This window comes from Macaca fascicularis, chromosome 6, assembly GCF_037993035.2.
Source record: "Macaca fascicularis isolate 582-1 chromosome 6, T2T-MFA8v1.1".
In the NCBI taxonomy this organism is placed as follows: domain Eukaryota; kingdom Metazoa; phylum Chordata; class Mammalia; order Primates; family Cercopithecidae; genus Macaca; species Macaca fascicularis.
The window spans coordinates 142689786-142709826 of NC_088380.1; the positions used below are offsets into that span (position 1 = coordinate 142689786).

Here is a 20041-nt window from a genome sequence, read left to right on the forward strand (position 1 = left end):
GTAAGTTTGCAAAAAGATAAAAAGATGGAGGATAGTTGGAAAGAGATAATGAACATAAGAAAAATAGAGGGCCAACCTAGGTGGCCCTAGGTGTTTAGTTGAATACAGTGCTCCCTAAGCTTTTTGGCGCCAGGGTCCAGTTTCTTGGAAGACAGTCTTTTCATTGAACAGGTTGGGGGATGGTTTTGGGATGATTCAAGCACATTATATTTATTGTGCACTTTATTTCTATTATTATTACATTGTAATATGTAATGAAATAATTATACAGTTCACCATAATGTCAAATTAGCGGGAGCCCTGAGCTTGTTTACCTGCAGCTAGGTTGTCTCATCCAGGGGTGATGGGAGACAGTGACAGATCATCAGGCTTGAGATTCTCATAAGGAGCGCACAACCTAGATCCCTCACATGTGCAGTTGGCGATAGGATTTGCTTTCCTATGAGAATATCATGCTGCCACTGATCTGACAGGAGGTGGAGATCAGGTGGTAATGAGAGCAATGGGGAGTGGCTGGAAATACAGATGAAGCTTCGCTCACTGTCACTCACCATCACCTCCTGCTGTATGGCCTGGTTCGTAAGAGGTCATGAACTGGGGGGGTGTTTAGGGACCCCTGATGTAATAGACAGTATTGTCTAGTGATTAGGACTGTGGGTTCTGGAGCCAGGCTTTCTGGATTTGAATCCTGGTTTTACCAAATACTACCTCAGGCCTTAACCTTTCTGAGATTTAGTTTACTCATTGTAAAATGGGAATACTACTACCTACATAATTGGTTGTTATGAGGATTAGATGAGTTGGTACATTAGAAAGTACTTGTTAAAACATTAAGTGGCCCAGAATCAGTTTCAAATTAAATATCAATTCTAATAGAATAATATATTCTGGAAATAGAGCATTGAGGAAGATGGCAGAGAGAAAATTTTCCAAGAAATAATATCAAACAATTCCCCAAACTGAAAATTGAAAGGACTCAGTGACCAAATAATCAGAACAAAGGATAAAAGAAGCCCCACATGAAATTTTAGTGTATCATAGATTAAAAAAAAAAAAAAAATTCTGTAAACTTCCAGAAAGCAAAGACAGGAAACATAAAGGACTAGAAATCAGAATATTGGCTTTCTCAGTGCAGTTCTGGATTCTAGAAGAAAGTAAAGTAGTGCCCTCAAAATTCAGAAGGAAATGTTATCTGCCTGCAGACAAGCAAAAAAAATAAGATTTTTGTACATGCAGGAAGTCAAGAAAATTTAACTTTTTACTTTCTCTTGGGACACTAATAGAGGATGAAGTCCAGGAAATGTGATCCAGCAGTAGAGAAGGGAAGTCCAAGGATTTCAGACTTGTAGGAGACTTGAGCAGTAACCAATGTAGGTTGGAACAAAAAGATGGAAGATCCCGGTCTGGCGCAGTGGCTCACGCCTGTAATCCCAGCACTTTGGGAGGCCGAGGTGGGCGGATCGCTAGGTCAGGAGATTGAGACCATCCCGGCTAATATGGTGAAACCCCGTCTCTACTAAAAATACAAAAAATTAGCCGGGCGTGTTGGCAGGCGCCTGTAGTCCCAGCTACCTGTAGTCCTAGCTACTCGGGAGGCTGAGGTAGAAGAATGACGTGAACCCGGGAGGTGGAGCTTGCAGTGAGCGGAGATCGAGCCAATGCACTCCAGCCTGGGCGACAGAGCGAGACTCCGTCTCAAAAAAAAAAAAAAAAAAAGAGGGAAGATCCAAGGGAAAACATGGAGTGAATATAAATTATTTGATGATTTGTTATATCCAAGAAATAGTGATGATAGACATTTAACAGATTTGTTGGAATTCTGGAAATATTAGTGGAATGTACTTAAATGAAGAAACAAGGCAATGGTTAACTTTAGTGAAAACACTGTTCAAGAAAAAGTAGACTCATAGTACACTTGGTTCAGCAATGGATTACATATATATGAATACTGGCTATTGATTTAAGCAAAATGTTATATTTAACTCTATTTTGGAGATGGGAGTGGGATAGAATAATATAAGAAAGCTGCCTCATTTGCCATAAGAGCAAGTCTACAAATAATATCTTGACTAATAGTAGCAATATAAGCATATTATTTAGCAGTACACAAAGTAAATGTTGTAAGAGATGGCTAAGAGTTTGAATTTGTTTTCTATAGAAACAGTATACGGGAGGGGGCTAGGAATTGCAGTTTTTGTTGTAATCTCTAATAGCATGTCTTTTTTTAAACTGTCCACATATTAACATTATTTTGGATGAATATAAAATAATTTTTTAAAATCATGTGCATAGATAATGTACAAGTAAAAGAGAAACCAGTAATTTTAGCATGCCTCTAAAAAAAAAAAAAAAAGAAGCAAAGAAATTCATACTGAACTGAATTCCTGAGTAGTTATCTCACTAAGTCTCTCAGATTGCTAGCCTGCTATATGTAGAAATTCTTACTGCCTAATGCCCTCCTCTCCAGTGGCAGCTGCCTCGTTGTGTAAGGGGAATAGCAGTTGTTAACACACAGCAGAACAAAACAATTGTAGTCAGATGTTAACCACATATTTAGTATACTAATGTGGTAGAATGAAATGAAACAATAGACAAAAATAGCACAAATACTGACTTAACAGAAACACTGAATCGTTGGGTACATCCCTACTTCAGGGAGGTGAAGTATGACTTAGGTAGCTTAAAAACAAACTCGTTTTGTTGATGCTGAATGATAACGGAATCAAGTTGAGATTTTTCTAAGTGAAATTACATTGATAGATACAGGACAGTTGTTAATGAGATGAATTGTAAATGTTTGAAGAATCAGGTTTGTTTCAGTTTCCTGTAGGGAAAGGTAATCAGATATTTGAATGAGATTGGTCACTTGGGTCTTTAGAGAAAGTGAATATTTGAATAAAGTTTATCTCTTAAAAATGTATCTGTTAAAAATGTTTAGACTTTGTTGTGTTTTTCATTATGATCATATTTAGAAGATTGATTTTGATTGGAAGGCTTTTACCTAGAGCATATTACCATTTTCAGTATGGAAAACCATGCTGAGCAACGTAAAACATGAGATCTTTCAAACTAAGAAAGATCAAAGTGTTCATAATTGGAAATGTGGACGTTTTTAGGGCATTCACATAACAGGTTCCAACTTCACTCTGTAGTCTTAACTCCTTGTACGTAGGCCAGCTGATTTTCTCATCTCCTCTGCCACCTTCCTTTTCTACCTCTTCCTAGCCCCAGCACTCCCCTGTGAAATCCTCCTGTATCTTTAAGGTTCAGTCAGGTATGTTTTTTTCTTACAGTATTTTGTTTGATTCTCTGCTAGCTGGGAACACTCACCTCTGTTTAACTCCCATTGTGCTAAATTCTCTGTTTTATGGTTGTTTTTTAATATCCTTTATCTCATAGGACAGGAGTATGGTATCTTTCTCTGGATTTTCTGTCTTCCAGGGTACCTTATTAAGCAAGCTAAATGCTTACAGAGTTTTGGATTCGGTTATTATCTAAATAGAGATTCAGGGCTCTATGAAACAACCCTTTCTAAAATTAAATTGTTTTAATAGGTTTACAGTTTTAGCTTTACATGAATCCTTTCTACCAACCCATTAGTGTGGATGGGGCATATGTTTAGTGATTCCTGACAAATGACTTTTGATTTTTGTTTTTCAGTCTTACCTCCAGTATTAGTGCCTCGTCATAATGAATTCAATCCACAACACAGCCTTCTGGTTCAGTTTAGGAACCTGAGCCACAATGAACCACACATGCCACAAAATGCCACGTTTCCAGATTCTTTCCACCAACCCAACAACACTCCTTTTCCCTTATCTCCAAACAGCCCTTATCCCCCTTCTCCTGCTAGCAGCACATATCCCAACTCCCCAGCAAGTTCTGGACCAGGAAGTCCATTTCAGCTCCCAGGTAAGACTTTATTTTATTGATACCAAAAAAAAAAAAAAAAAAAATCCTAACAATCACAATTATTCCTACTGTGGGCCCTCTGGGTGAACTGTTACATGCCAAGGTATAGCTGTTTCTGACTCTTTATTTTTTAGGTAATTGTTTGATTTCCAGAAGAGTTTAGGTTTTATTTCACCAAGTACCATATGTTTAAAAAATGGAAGTAGCCCTATTTGACTTAAACATTTTCTTATATTTTATGACACTCAGTACCATTTATTGTCTTTTATATAACTGATACTGTGATGAAAACTATGGCATTAAATTTAATCTTCAGAATGACTGTGTGAGATAGATATTCCTATTTTACAGATGGAAAAAGAAATTCTAAAGTAAATTTTAAACTTTTAAGTACCTTACCTAGGGTAGAGCTAAGAACTAGAGGTTCAGACCCAGGTTTTTCTCACTCTAAAGTCTATGTTCTTTCAACTTTACTGTGTGGCTTTTCAAATTATTTAAGACTTTAGAAGTTTAAAATGAATCCTCGTTATCTTTAGTTAGATAACTGATGAACTGATTTCACTGGAGAAAGATAAGTAGATTCTGTGAAGTTCCTAAATTTTGTTAATGGCATGTCATATATGGACATATCATTATGTCACTGTCAAATATTTGAACACCTACTGCTGATTTGTAATAGCTGCATATGTAAGTACAGTAAGTCCTCACTTAATGTCATTGGTAACTTCTTGGAAACTATGACTTTAACTGAAACAGCATATTACAAAGCCAGTTTTATCATAGGCTAGTTGATATAAACAAGCGTTAAGTTCTTGTGGTATATTTCTGGTCACAAAAATATCACTAAATTTATAAATAAAGACCCAAAATTCTTCTAATATTAAACATTGAAATAAATGTGAGCTGTGCATATATTTAAGAAAGATCAATAAAAACAACTAAGACAGTTATTTACTTAATTATTCTAATTCACGGTCATAGGTAGCCAGAGCGCATTCCAGCAACTCAGAGCACAAGGTGGAAACCAGTCCTGAAAGGGACATGATTAAATCACAGAGTGCACTCACACACCCCTGCACTCACACTGGGACCGTTTAGACATGCATGCCAGTTCATCTAATGTGCATGTGTTTGGGATGTGAGAGGAAACTAGGGTAACCAGAGAAAAAAACAAACATGGGGAGAATGTTCAGACTCACACAGACAGTGTCCCTGGCTGGGAATGGATTTTTTTTCTCATCAATGTCATAACAAAATGCAGCTGAACAAAACAATATTGAACAAAACATTATTCGAAGACCTACAGTATATCCTTTGTGATTTCTCTACTGCAGCAAAATATCAGTTGGTAATACAGTTTTTTCTTTTGAAGAGAAGTTAAGTGCCAGCTCTTTAACTTGCTATTAGGAATTTGCTCAAACACAAATTTTCATAGTTTATCTTAGATTCAGTGCTGATTGTAGTTCTGTGTCAAAATACATCCTGTACAAAACATTGGGATAAAAGACAAATTCGGTTCTTATTTATAGTTACTGAGACAAAAAAGTATAGCTGTAGCTTTTGCGAAAATTTTCAACTATGAGTGTTGAAACTCAAAAGATTTCTGGTTAACATTTAGTTTCCTAAGGGAATTACCTAACCATTTAATAGGATATAACAGCCATGTTTGGATGTTGCACAAGCATTAGACAATTGCTGTTAGTATTGATGGCAAATTTTGAAGGGACATAGTTTTACTTTCCAGTTTTAAATGACAATATACAGTATGTGCTGATCTTAATAATTTAAAGGTGTCTATAGTATATATATATATACCCAAATGAGGATTATCTGTCCTTCAGATTGATTTGTAATAGCTGCAGTTTCTCTGAACACATAAAAATAAAGGCAAAATTCTTGACCTTGAATTCTGTTTTACTGAATTTTAGGACTGATCCTTGTATCCTGGATTACCAGGGATCTGGGCTAAATAAACGGGGACTTGTAGTAGGTTTTCAATTGCTATTAGGTGTGCTGTCTGTTCTCCTTTTCCCTTGCCCTAGGATAGTATCCAGCATTTTTGTGTGTGTGATGTTCAGTAATGAAGCTTGCTGGTAATCTTAAGAATTTTCTAAAGCTTTTAGAGTAATAATTTTGAACAGAATGAAGATTTTAACTATTATTTTTTTCCTCTTAGCTGATACACCTCCTCCTGCCTATATGCCACCTGATGATCAGATGGGTCAAGATAATTCCCAGCCTATGGATACAAGCAATAATATGATTCCTCAGATTATGCCCAGTATATCCAGCAGAGGTAAGAGAAGTACTCACTTCATTTATTTTGTGGTAGTAGTTGTTTTTAACTTATTGGCTACTCTTTTAAAAACAGCTTTATTGAGGTATAATTTATGTGCTATAAAATTTTTCTGTTTTAAGTGTATGATTCAAAGATTTTAGTAAATACACAAAGCTTTGCACCACAGTCTAGGTTTAGAACATTTCCATAACTCTTTAAAAAGGTTTCTCTGTGTATTTGCAGTCTATCCTCCTATCCTCAGCTCCACATACCCTCTAATCTGTTTTCTGTACCTGTAAATTTTATCTTTTCTGAACATTTTATATAATTGGAATCATGTAATAATGTAGTCTTCTTTCACTTAGCATGTTTTCAAGGTTCATTCATGTTGTAGCATGTATCAATAGTTTGTTCCTTTTTATTGCTGAACCGTACTCCTTTATATGTATATATCCCATTTATTCACCAGTCAGTAGGCATTTGAATTGTTTCCATATTTTGATTATTATAAACATTTGCGGCCGGGCACAGTGGCTCACACCTGTAATCCTAGCACTTTGGGAGGCCGAGGTGGGTGGATCACTTGAGGTCCGGAGTTCAAAACCAGCCTGGCCAATATGGTGAAACCCTGTCTCTACTAAAAATACAATAAAAATAAAAAATTAGCTGGGCTTGGTGGCAGATGCCTGTAATCCCAGCTATTCGGGAGGCTGAGACAGGAGGATCACTTGAACCCAGGAGACTGAGGTTGCAGTGAGCTGAGATAATGCCACTGCACTCCAGTCTGAGCAACAGAGCGAGGCTCCATCTCAAAAAAACAAACAAAATCGCATGTAAGTCTTTTTGTGGACATTGTTTTATTTCTTTGGATAGATATCTAGGAGTGCAATTGCTGAATAACATGGTAAGTTTAACTACTTAAGAAAACTATGAAACTTCTCTGAAGTGGCAGTACCATTTTATATTCTCACCAGCAAAGTATGAGGGTTCTATTTTCTCTACATCCTCCTAACACCTGTTATTGTCTGGCTTTTTAATTATAGCCATTCTAGTGGGTGTCAAGTGCTTATTGTGGTTTTAATTTGCATTTCTCTAATGAGTAATGATGAGCATTTTTTAAATGTACTTGTTGGCCATTTATGTATCTTCTTTGATGTGTCTATTTTAAATCTTTTGCCCATTGGGTTGTCTTATTGAGTTGTAAGAATTTTTTATATATTCTGGATATGAATCCTTTATCAGATATATGATTTGCAAATATTTTCTCTCAGTCTGTGGATTTTTCATTTTCTTAATGATGTCTTTTTGAGGTGTAATAACTTTAAATTTTGATGAATTCCATTTTGTCAGTTTTTTCATTTCTAGATTATGCTTTTGGTGTTGGATTCAAGAAATTTTTGTTTGTCCTAAGGTCATGAAAATATTATTTTATGTTTTATTTTAGAAGTTCTATAGTTTTAGCTCTTACATTAGGTCAGTAGTTCCTTTTGAGTTAAGTTTTGTGGTATATGGTAAATGTCTACATTAAGTTTTTTGCATCTAGAAATCCAGTTGGCTTTACCATTTGTTGAAAAGAGTATCATTTCTTTGTTGAATTAACATCTTTGTCAGAAATCAATTAACTGTAAATGCCAGGGTTTATTTCAGGACTCTGTTTACTTATATATCTATACCTCATAGTCTTGATTACTAAAGCTTTCCTATAAAGGTTTTTCTCCCTAGTTTTTGTTGTTTTGTTTTGTTTTTAATTTTTAAATTATTTATTTATTTTAGAGGCAGAGTCTTGCTCTGTCATGTCCAGACTGGAGTGCAGTGGCGTGATCATAGCTCACTGCAGCCTCAAACTCCAGGGCTCAAGTGCTCCTCTGCCTTAGCATCCTGAGTAGCTGGGACTACAGGCATGCATCACCATGCTTAGCCAATTTTTTTGTTGTTGAGATGGAGTGTTACTGTGTTTTTTGTTTTTTGTTTTTTAATTATGGCAAACTATACATAACATAGAGTTTGCCATCTTAACTGTTTTTAAGTGTACAGTTCAGTGGCATTAAATCCATTTATAATGTTGTGTGACCATCACCACTATCCATTTCTATAGCTCTTTTCACCTTGTAAAATTGAAACTATACCCATTAAATAAAAATTTCCTATTCTCCCTTTCCACCAGCCCTTGGCAACTACCAGTTTACTTTCTAATCCCTATGATTTTAACCACCCTTAAGTAAGTACTTCATTTGAATGGAATCATACAATGTTTGTTTATTTTTTGTGACTGACTTATTTTTCCTCAGGGCTCATCCATGTTGTAGCAATGTCAGAATTTCATCTCTTTTTAAGGCTGAGTAATATTCCATTGTATGTATATACCAAATTTTGTTTATTCATCCATTGATAGACACTTGGATTGCTTTCACTTTTTGGCTATTGTGAATAATACTACTGTGGACATGTGCATACACATTATCTCTTTGATATCCTGCTTTCATTTCTTTTGAGTACATACCAGAAGTGCAATTACTGGATTACATGGTAATTATATTTATAATTTTTTGAGGAACAGCCATACTGTTTTCCACAGTGGATGTACCATTTTATATTCTCAGCAACAGTGCACACAGGTTCCATATTCTTCACATCCTCACCAGCACTAGTTTTCTATTTTGTAGACATTGACCATTTTAATGCATATGAAGAGATATCTCATTGTGAGTTGTGGGTTGTTCTGTATTTTTTTGGTTTTTGGGGTTTTTTTGATAATTGACAAATGAAAAATTTTACATCTTTATGGTGTCATTGTGGCTTTAATGCCACTTTGAGACCTAAACCTCCTTAGTTTGTCAGAAGTTTAGAAATATGTACTGCTATTTTATACGTTTCTTAAAACAATGTGTTTTTATGCATTTTCTATGTTTGTGATAATACTGAATGTGTGTTGTACTGAGTGCTCTGTATTCCTAGGAGCAGTTAAATTTCCAGACTCCTTATAGTTTTGTTAATGTTTATATAATGTCCAGAATTTATCAAGAAATCTCATTATGTTAATTTGCATATAATTCATAAAAATCTACCTTCATTTATGATAAAATAGAACATGAATTTCTGGATTTGAATTCCTGTTTCTCTACTTATTTGCTTTGCAATATAGGTAGTTTTTAAGTCTCTAAGCCTGAGGTTCCTCATTTATAAAATAAATAGGTATGATACACTGGAATTATTAATATGTTGATTAAATGAGACAATACATGTAATGATCTTGGCACACAACATTAGGCCATACACAATAAATAGTATGATTATTCTCCTTTTGAAAATATGGACTGTATTTACTCCACTTTATTCTCCTTTTGAAAATATGGACTGTATTTACTCCACTTAACCTTTTCCTTTTCTTTTCTCCTGATTTTCCAGAGATCATAGTGCCATTTGATAATGTTCTATGTTTAGATGTCCATTGGAATATAATTTGTGTCAGCCAAACAACTGAGCCCTTAATTGGAACTTGATACTCACATTTTCTCACTCTTGTAGATATCTTTTTTCACTAGAATTTCTTCTCATTTCAGTCAGATTATGTGTATTTTCTCCTTTCTTTTTGACAAGTGAAAAAAAGAAAATCAAAGTTAAACAGCAATGCCTGGAACCATCTGTTAGCAACAATATGTCTTCTGCCTGAGCAGAGGCAGTGCTTTTCTGGTTCTTCTTTTCCTTTTAACCAAAATCGCCTTTTTAGTTTTGCCTAGCATTTTTTTTTTTTCTGTAACCTTCTGCTCGTTCTTAGCTCTAGTCTTCCTGATGTTATTCTTATAACTTCCTGCGACTCATTTGTACCTGTCTTTGGTTATGGGCCTCTACATGTAAGAACTTTAAAATCTGAGCTCTTAAGACTTCTCTCTATGGGTTTACATTGGTTTATTTTCCTCTCTTCCTTCTCATCTGCATCCTTTGCCATTGAATACTCAGAATTGATTTATTTTCTTCTCTTCTCATCTGAATTCTTTGTCATATAAAACTCAGAATTGAGTTTTAAAAGTTAAACTATTCTATTAAAAAAAAAAGTTGGCTGGGCACAGTGGCTCACTCCTGTAATCCTAGCACTTTGGGAGGCCAAGGCAAGCAGATCACCTGAGGCTCAGGAGTTCAAGACCAGCCTGGCCAACATAGTGAAATCCCATCTCTACTAAAATACAAAAATTAGCCGGGCATGCTGGTGGGTGCTTGTAATCCCACCTGCTCGGGAGACTGAGGCTGGAGAATCACTTGAACCCAGGAGGTGGAGGTTGCAGTTAGCTGAGATTGTGCCACTGCACTCAGTCATGGGTGACAGAGTGAAATTCCATCTCAAAAAAAAAAAAAAAGTTAACCAATTATTTTAAATTTCATACATAGACCATGTGATTACTCTTACGTTTTCCTTAGTGTTATTTTATTCCTGCCCCTTTTTTTTGAGACGGAATCTCGCTCTGCCACCCAGCATTGAATGCGGCGGCACAATCTCGGCTCACAATTCTGCCTCAGCCTCCGAATAGCTGGGATTATCATATGCACGTGCCACCACACCTGGCTAATTTTTGTATTTTTAATAGAGATGGGGTTTCACCATATTGGCCAAGTTGGTCTTGAACTCCTGACCTCAGATGATCTGCCCACCTTGGCCTCCCAAAGTGCTGGGATTACAGGTATGAGCCACCGCACCCAGCCATATTCCTCCTTTTTTGAAAGAGAATTGAGGGTCCATGATTTGTTTGCTTGATTTTGGCTCCAGGAAAGGTGCTGGGATGTAGAACTTCCAAATGTCTCTTCTATGCTTTGTGTCAATTGAGATACTGACTTTTATATTAATGAGTTTGGCCAGTATTTTATATTGTTTATAAACCTTTTTCTGTAGGCAATTCTGGCATGTAAAATTTAAACATATACCTCTATTTACCCAAAGAAAATGTTCATTTAGTTGGTTTTTTTTCTTTCTTTCTTTCTTTCTGTATAAATAGACTTTATTTTTTAGTTCAGTTTTTGGTTCACAGCAAAATTAAGTGGAAGGTACAGAAAATTCTCACATACTCTCTTCTCCCACACAGGCACAGCCTCCTCCATTATCAGCATCCCTCACCAGAGTGGGTACATTTGTTATAGTCAGTGAGCTTCCATTGACACATGATGATTATCCAGTGGGGTTCGTTCTTGGTTTTTGTACATTCTGTGGGTTTTTAACACATGTATTCACCCTTATGATATCATACAGAATCATTTTTTACTTCTTAAAAATTATCTATGCTCTGCCTGTTCACCTCTCCTTCCCCACAACCCCTTGCAACACACTGATCTTTTTACTGTCTCTATAGTTTTGCCTTTTGCAGAATGTTGTAGTTAGAATCATACAGTATGTAGCCTTTTCATACTGGCTTCTTTCACTTAGTAATATGCATTTTAGTTTCTCCATGTCTTTTTATGGCTTGATAGCTCATTTCTTTTTAGCTCCTCCATTAGGGTTCTCTAGAGGGACAGAACTAATAGGATATATGTAATATATATGAAAGGGAGTTTATTAAGGAGAGTTGACTTATATGATCACAAGGTAAAGTCCCACAATAGGCCATCTGTAAGCTGAGGAACAAGGAATCCAGGGGTGGATCAGTCTGAGCCCCAAACCTCAAAAGTAGGGAAGCCGACAGTGCAGCCTTCAGTCTGTGGCCAAAGGCCCAAGAGCCCCTGGCAAACCATTGGTATAAGTCCAAGAGTCCAGAAGCTGATGAATTCGGAGTCTGATGTTTGAGGACAAGAAGCATCCAGCACAGGAGAAAGATGAAGGCCGGAAGACTCAGCAAGTCTGGTCTTCCATCTTCTACCTGCCTGCTTTATTCTAGCCATGCTGGCAGCTGCTTAGATGGTGCCTGCCCAGATTGAGGGTGGGCCTGCCTCTCCCAGTCCACTGACTCAAATGTTAATCTCCTTTGGCAACAGCCCCACAGACACACCCAACAAACAATACTTTGCATCCTTCAATCCAATCAGTTTGACACTCAATACTAACCATCATAGCACCAAATACTATTTCATTGTCTTGGTTGTACCACAGTTTGTTTATCTGTTCACTTACTGAAGAACCTTTTGATTACTTCTGAGTTTGAGCAATTATGAGTAAAGCTGGTATAAACATTCATGTGCAGATTTTTTATGTGGATGTAGTTTTCATCTCATTTGAATAACAAGAAGCACGATTGCTAGAGTTTATGGTAAGAGTATGTTTAGGTTTGTAAGAAACTGCCAAAGTGCCTTCTAAAGTGGCTGTATCATTTTGCATTCCCAACTATGAATGAGAATTCCTGATGCTCCTCATCCTTACCAACATTTGATGTTGTCATTGTTTTGGATTTTGGCCATTCTAATAGGTGTGTAGTAGCATCTCATTGTTGTTTTAATTTGCAATTCCTTAATGACACAACATGTTGAACATGCTTACTTGACCAATCTGTAAGTCTGGTGGGTTCCCTGTTCACATCTTTTGCCATACGTTAATCAGATTGTTTTTGAGTTCTTTGTGGATTTTGAATTATAGTCCTTTATCGGATAGATCTTTTGCAGATTTTTTTTTCTTAATCTCTGGCTGGTCTCCTCATTCTCTAGACAGTATCTTTCTCGAGCAAAAGTTTTAAATTTTAATGAAGGCCAGCCTATCAATTCATTCTTTCATGGATTGTACCTAAAAAAAGGCATGATCATACTGAAAGTCATCTAGATTTTCTCCTATATTATTTTCTAGGAGTTTTATAGTTTTGCATTTTACATTTAGGTCTGTAATCCATCTTGGGTCAGTTTTGTGAAGAGTGTAAGGTATAGTCTAGGTTTACTTTTTTGATGTCCAGTTGTTTCCTGTATCATTTTTTGAAAAGATTATTTTTTTCTTCCATTGCCTTTGCTCCTTTGTCAAAGACCAGTTGACTGTATTTATTTGGGTCTGTTTCTAAACTCTGTTCTGCTCCTTTGATCTTTTGTCCTTTTATTTCATCATGATCTTGATTACTGTATCTTTATATTAAGTCTTAAAGTCAAGTAGTGTCAGTCCTCTGACTTTGTTCTTCTCCTTTCATATCGTGTTGGCTATTTTGAGGCTTTTACCTCTGCATATAAACTAAGAATCATTTTGTCTATATCCAAAAAATAGCTTGCAGGGATTTTGATTGGTATTATTACTCTATAGATTAAGCTGGGAAACACTGCCATCTTGACAATATTGAGTCTTATTCTTGAATGTGCAGTGTTTCCGCATTTATTTAGTTCTTCTTTGATGTCTTTTATCAGAGTTTTGTAGTCTTCCTCATAGAGCATGTTCCTACTTTTTTATATTTATGCCTAAGTATTTAATTTTGGGGGATGCTAATGTAAATTATAATTATTTTTGTTATTTTAAATTTCATTTGTTTATTGTTGATGTATAGGAGAGCAATCAACTTTTGCATATTAACCTTGTGTCCTGCAACCTTGCTATAATGCTTACTAGTTCCAGGAATTTTTTTGGTCAGTTCTTTCTTATTTTTATGTAGACAATCATGTCTTTGGCAAACAAAGACAATTTCCTCCTTTCCTATCTGTGTACCTTTTATTTCTTTATGGCATTAGCAAGGACTTCCAGTATATGTTGAAAAGGGGGAGAGGAGGCATCTTTGCTTTGTTTTTGATCTTAGCAGAAAATCTTCTAGTTTCCTACCATTAAGTATGACGTTAGCTGTAAATGTTCTTTATCAAGCTGAGGAAGTTACCCTCTATTCCTAATTTGCTGAGTCTCACTTAGTCTTGTAGTTTAACTTTTTGTTTAAAATAATTTTACAGATACTGATTAGAGTTAAATCTTTCAGGTCTCTGAAAAAGAATTTTTTGTCTCAAATTTAAACCCGAATTAGTTTATGTTAGAAAAACAATAATGTGTTGTTGCTGCTATGTTCTGAATTGTGTCCTCCCAGAATTCATGTATTGAACCAAGGCCTGGGCACCCCCTCACTCTACCCAGAGGGTTGGGAGGGTAGAACATCAAACCAAAGAGGTTTATTCTCCAGCCTTAAGGCCTAATGGAATTTGCTTTGCTAGGTTTTCACCTTTCTTGACCCATCATCACTCCCTTCTTTTCTGTTTTTCCATTTTGGAGTGGGAACGTCTATCCTGTACCTGTCCCACCATTATAGTATTGAAGCATGTAACTTACCTGGTTTCATAGGTTTACAGCTGGAAAGGAATTTTGCCTCAAGTCTCAGCCATATCTTATGTAGATGATATTTAGATGATACTGGGCTTACATTAGAGTTGATGCAGAAATCAGTTAAGATTTCAGGGGCTGTTGGGATAGAATATATGTGTGTATTTTGCATGTGAGAAGGATGTGAATTTTGGGTTGCTGGGGTAGAATGCTAATGGACCATGTTGAATCTCCCTAAAATTCATATGTTGAAGTCCTAACTCCCAGTGTGATGGTATTTGAAGATGGAAATAAGTAGGCTTGAGAGTGGGATTGTCATAATGAGATTAGTTCCCTTACAAGAAGAGGAAAAGAAACAGATCTTTCTCTAAGAGCATGCACTGAGGAGGGGCCATATGAGCACACAGTGAGAAAGCAGCTGTCTGCAAGCCAGGAAGCAGGTCCCCTCTAGTTACCAAATCTTCTGGCACCTTGATCTTGGACTTCCCAACCCCCAGACCTGTGAGAAATAAATTTGTTGTTTAAGCCACTCAGCCTTACGGTATTTTATAGCCCGAGCAAGCTAAGACTATTGCCAATCCTGGTATTTCTATAATTTTTTAAATCGTCATATTCAAGCCGATTTCTAGTGCCTGTTTTCGGATATAGATTCACAGCTAGGAAGGACAGTGAGACTTGTGAAATATCTGAAAATTTTCTTTTTCATGTAATACTTGGGTTGGGTTAAAAGATAAACACATGGACAATCTAAGTTTCTGATATTTATTAAACTTCTTCTCTGTCTGGTTTGTTCACAGATGTTCAGCCTGTTGCCTATGAAGAGCCTAAACATTGGTGTTCAATAGTCTACTATGAATTAAACAATCGTGTTGGAGAAGCTTTTCATGCATCTTCTACTAGTGTGTTAGTAGATGGATTCACAGATCCTTCAAATAACAAAAGTAGATTCTGCTTGGGTTTGTTGTCAAATGTTAATCGTAATTCGACAATTGAAAACACTAGGCGACATATTGGAAAAGGTAATCTTGTCATTTTCCTACATTTAATCAAATTCAGTCATTTGTTGTACTTGCCATGAACCATGCGTTGTGAAAGGTGCTAGAAACATACAAAGAAGTTTAACACATGGCCTCTGCGTTGTTGCCAATATTGAAGAATGTGTTAATCAAATAAAGACATGATCTTCCCTCATTTTTTTGTCCTGCTTAGTTTTTCTTCCCAGTGCTAAGTTTCTGAAATCATACTACCACTTTGTTTTTTGAGTGTTACCCTGACTGGAACATAAGCTGTACAGGAACTTGCCTTGTTCACAACAGTATCCCCAGTAGCTAGAAGAGTGCCTCAGTATAAATACGTGACACATATTTATGGAATATTGTGTATGAATGCTGGTGAAGGATTAGAATTTTATAATTAAGGTATTTGTGGAGTATTTTGGGTTGAGATGACTTGTAAGGGTTACCATGATGTGAGAGAAGTGGAATTAGAAATGGGAAATCTAGTGTGAATGATGTTCCAATAGCTTCACCACCACTGCTCCCATCTTTTAAATTTAGGCAATAAGGTTTTATTAATAATTTGTCCTGCAAGATAGTTGCCACAACAAACTGGGCCCTTTTCATACTGCAATAAAATGTCAAAGTCTCATGCATCAAGTGATCAGGAAGGAAACCCATCCCAGGTAGAGTGTATTGCCTATTTCTTGAGACGTTTTGTTTTTACCCCTTGCTGCGTTTTGCTTCTTTAACTTGAGGGAATCTTGGTCCAAAATAGGAACAAAAAGTAAATAAATATAATTGTGTAGGATTTCTTATAGAAGTGATTTTAAAAAATCCTATGGCCAAAAATAAGTTGAGAAACAAAGTTCTCATTGTCTTTTGAGTTTACTGCCAACTTGCCTTAGTTTTTTTCAGTGAAGCGCCTCACTTCTAGGCATTTATTTTTTTTTTTTCTTCCATCACAGTAGAAGTAATTTAAGGGAAATCTATTTTGTGAATTTTGAAATTCTAGAATCAGTTTTTTCTTTTTCCCCAGCGTATAGTTCTAGGACCTTTTCTTTCATGGGTTAGTTTTGAGGTGGTGGAGGGATATGTTGGGAAAATACTAGATGACTAGCTTTAGTTATATAATTTGAATATTTAATGTTAAAACTATTTCCACATATTTATGTATTTTTAAAATTCTTTTTTTTTTGCCCTCACGTCTTGCAAAGGAATACATATATTTTTAAATATAAATTTTAAGTAAGATAAATCTGCCATTTCAAAGCTCTTCTTGTGACCTGAAATTATATATGTAACTTTGGGTTTTTTTTTAGTATTGCTGTCCTCTTTGTTAGCACAAAGAGTACAAAAGTCTGTCAAATGACTGTTTATGATAGTTGATAGCACTGAGCATTTGTTTGAAAGGACTCATCAAAAGAAGGTTTGGGTTTTTTTTTTTAGTGCTCTCTTTCTCTTATAGAGATGATAAATAATTGTTGGAAAAGGAAAAAGAGAACAACCTAAAAATGGATAACTTAATATGCTGCCTATTTGAGGCTTCACTCTTGTAGATGCAGGCAGACGTTAACCTCTTGATTATCTTTGGCAGCAGAAGGCCATCTAGTGGTAACTTCTGTCTAAAGACTGTTGGAAGTTTGCTGTGGATTAATGGGTACTTCGTTGCTCCATACAGTCTATTTGGTTTCATTATACTGATTCTTTAACCTGACTCTTGTGATGCTTGTCTTTTTAAGGTGTTCATCTGTACTATGTTGGTGGGGAGGTGTATGCGGAATGCCTCAGTGACAGCAGCATATTTGTACAGAGTAGGAACTGCAACTTTCATCATGGCTTTCATCCCACCACTGTCTGTAAGATTCCCAGCAGCTGCAGCCTCAAAATTTTTAACAATCAGGAGTTTGCTCAGCTTCTGGCTCAGTCTGTCAACCATGGGTTTGAGGCAGTATATGAGCTCACCAAAATGTGTACCATTCGAATGAGTTTTGTCAAGGTGAGTGAGTTGTGATCTCTAAAGTAATTTGAGTCACTATAATTATGTATATTATGACTTTAGGTTATAATTTTAAAAAATTATTTGTTAAATGAAAGTTGATAATTGCTTTTGACCTGATTTAACAGGGTTTTAAATAAAATTATTGAATTTGTCATTTTAACTACATAATCTAAGATTTCATTTTGTAATCTAGACGTTATAAAATGCATGATTGATATTGATTTTGATATTGAATAGGGGCTGAGATTAAAAGGAATTTTAGTTAAAAGACTAAATTTCTAGAAGGCATTTGTATTAGTCCATTTTCATGCTGCTAATAGACATACCCAAGACTGGGTAATTTATAAAGAAAAAGAGATTTAATAAACTCACAGTTCCACGTGGCTGGGGAAGCCTCACAATCATGGCAGAAGGCAAAGGAGCAAAGTCATGTCTTACATGGCGGCAGGCAAGAGAGAATGAGAGCCAAGTGAAAGGGGAAACCCCTTATAAAACTATCAGATCTTATGAGACTTTATTCACCACTACGAGAGCAGTATGGGAGAAACTGCCCCCATGATTCACTTATCTCCCCCTAGTTCCTTCTCACAACATGTGGGAATTATGGGAGCTACAATTTAAGATGAGATTTGGGTAAGGACACAGCCAAACCGTATCAGCATTTAATATTAAAATTGCTATTTGAGGCTCTTAGCTTCAACAGTTTTGATTATTACTAGATTTCATTAGGGTGACTTGGTGGAATTCTTTAGAATATTAAAATTATTTCATTTCTAGCTAAGTACTGTTAGTAAAAGTAATGGCAGAAGCCACGATTACTTTTCCACCAGCCTTAATATTAAGGATTTGCAAATTTCAAAGGAACTTTTCAAGTTTATCATCTACTCTCTTGACCTAATCGTATTGACATTCCAAAGATTTGTGCTTAAAATTTGAAAAGAATTTTAATCTGTACTATATCTACATGGTTCTTAAGAATTTAGCACAAGAAGAGTACCTGTCACATGCTTTGCATGGATTTTTTTCTTTTTGGTATTCAGCCCCAGTCCAGTGTTTTCATGATACTTTGCTGTAGGTCTATTGTATACATCAGTTTACTGGTTACCCTGAAGGCATTTCTCCCTTCTTGTACCGTAGTGTGACTTTTGCATATTTATTTTATTTCATTTATTTATTTTTTTTGAGACGGAGTCTCGCTCTGTCGCCCAGGCTGGGGTGCAGTGGCGGATCTCAGCTCACTGCAAGCTCCGCCTCCCGGGTTTACGCCATTCTCCTGCCTCAGCCTCCCAAGTAGCTGGGACTACAGGCGCCCGCCACCGCGCCCGGCTAGTTTTTTGTATTTTTAGTAGAGACGGGGTTTCACCATGTTAGCCAGGATGGTCTCGATCTCCTGACCTCGTGATCCACCCGTCTCGGCCTCCCAAAGTGCTGGGATTACAGGCTTGAGCCACCGCGCCCGGCTGCCTATGTATTTTAATCTGTGCTCCCCAATCTTCTTCACTCCCCTGACCGCCCTCCCTCCCCCACCCAGTTTTCCTGGGCCAGGACTATCGTAAGCAGTAAACCAGAGAACTTGATAAATCCAGGAAAATAAAAGTGAAAAATTTGTATTTTAATTTTTATCTGGAGTTTTAGGCTAAAGGTTTCATCTCAGTTCATCCCAGTAATTTCCCACCTTAAAGGATAATCACTATGTGATTGCCACATTAAATTATACATGCATGTATTTATCAGTATCTACGATACCTTATCTGATTTTCAGACAACTTGAAAATAAAAAATTTTTGGTTAAAAAAAAAAACCTGGGCCAGGTGCGATGGCTCACACCTGTAATCCCAGCACTTTGGGAGGCCAAGGCAGGTGGATCACCTGAGATCAGGAGTTCGAGACCAGCCTGGCCAACATGGTGAAACCCTGTCTCTACTGAAAAATACAAAAATTAGCCAGGCATGATGGTGGATGCCTGTAATCCCAGCTACTCAGGAGGCTGAGACAGGAGAATAGTTTGAACCTGGGAGACAGAGGTTGCAGTTAGCCGAGATTGCGCCATTGCACTCCATCCTGGGCAATAAGAGCGAAACTCCTTCTCAAAAAAAAAAAAAAAAAAAGTCTGACATGATCTTACATAAGGCTATTTATGAGTTTTATTTTTATTTTTTATATATGATTCCTTTATTAACATTTAAGTGACATCTTTTTACATTTTTTAGTGGTTTCTCTGGGAATTACCACACATGTATCTTTAACATGCCCCAGTCTACCTAGAGTTAATATTGTACTATTCTTAAAATGTAAAATATGAAAACCTTGCTGTTGAAGAGTTTTAATTACCTTGTTTTATTCTTTGTGCTATTCATACATTTTACATCTGCACATTATATATCTTATAATACTGTTATAATTTTTCCTTTAAATAGTCATTAAGTCTTACAAAGAAATTAAGAGAAAATAGTATTTATAAATATTTGGAGGCAGATTCTTTGGGGCTATGTAAATACACTGTTTCTCCTTTATATTTTACCCACAATTTTTGCATTCTTCAATATATCTTGTCTACAGTAATTATTACTGTGGTGCCCTAGTGGTGATTTTCTATTTTGCATTTATCCCATTTAGGGAGAATGTCTCTCACTGCAGAAATATTTGTTTTAATTATGAGATACTGTACTGTG

At 36.3% G+C, this 20041-nt stretch overlaps 1 protein-coding gene across 3 annotated transcripts in view; it reads left to right on the forward strand.

Annotated features, from left to right (window-relative positions):
- Window positions 1-20041, forward strand: part of SMAD5 (SMAD family member 5) — a 49159-nt gene that overhangs the window by 23466 nt on the left and 5652 nt on the right. For all 3 annotated transcript variants that reach the window (XM_005557848.5, XM_073994274.1, XM_005557844.4), the window contains exons 3-6: window positions 3661-3912; window positions 6089-6208; window positions 15170-15391; window positions 17110-17366. In XM_005557848.5, coding sequence (XP_005557905.1) covers window positions 3661-3912; window positions 6089-6208; window positions 15170-15391; window positions 17110-17366 — 851 coding nt within the window. The remainder of the gene's footprint in view (window positions 1-3660; window positions 3913-6088; window positions 6209-15169; window positions 15392-17109; window positions 17367-20041) is intronic.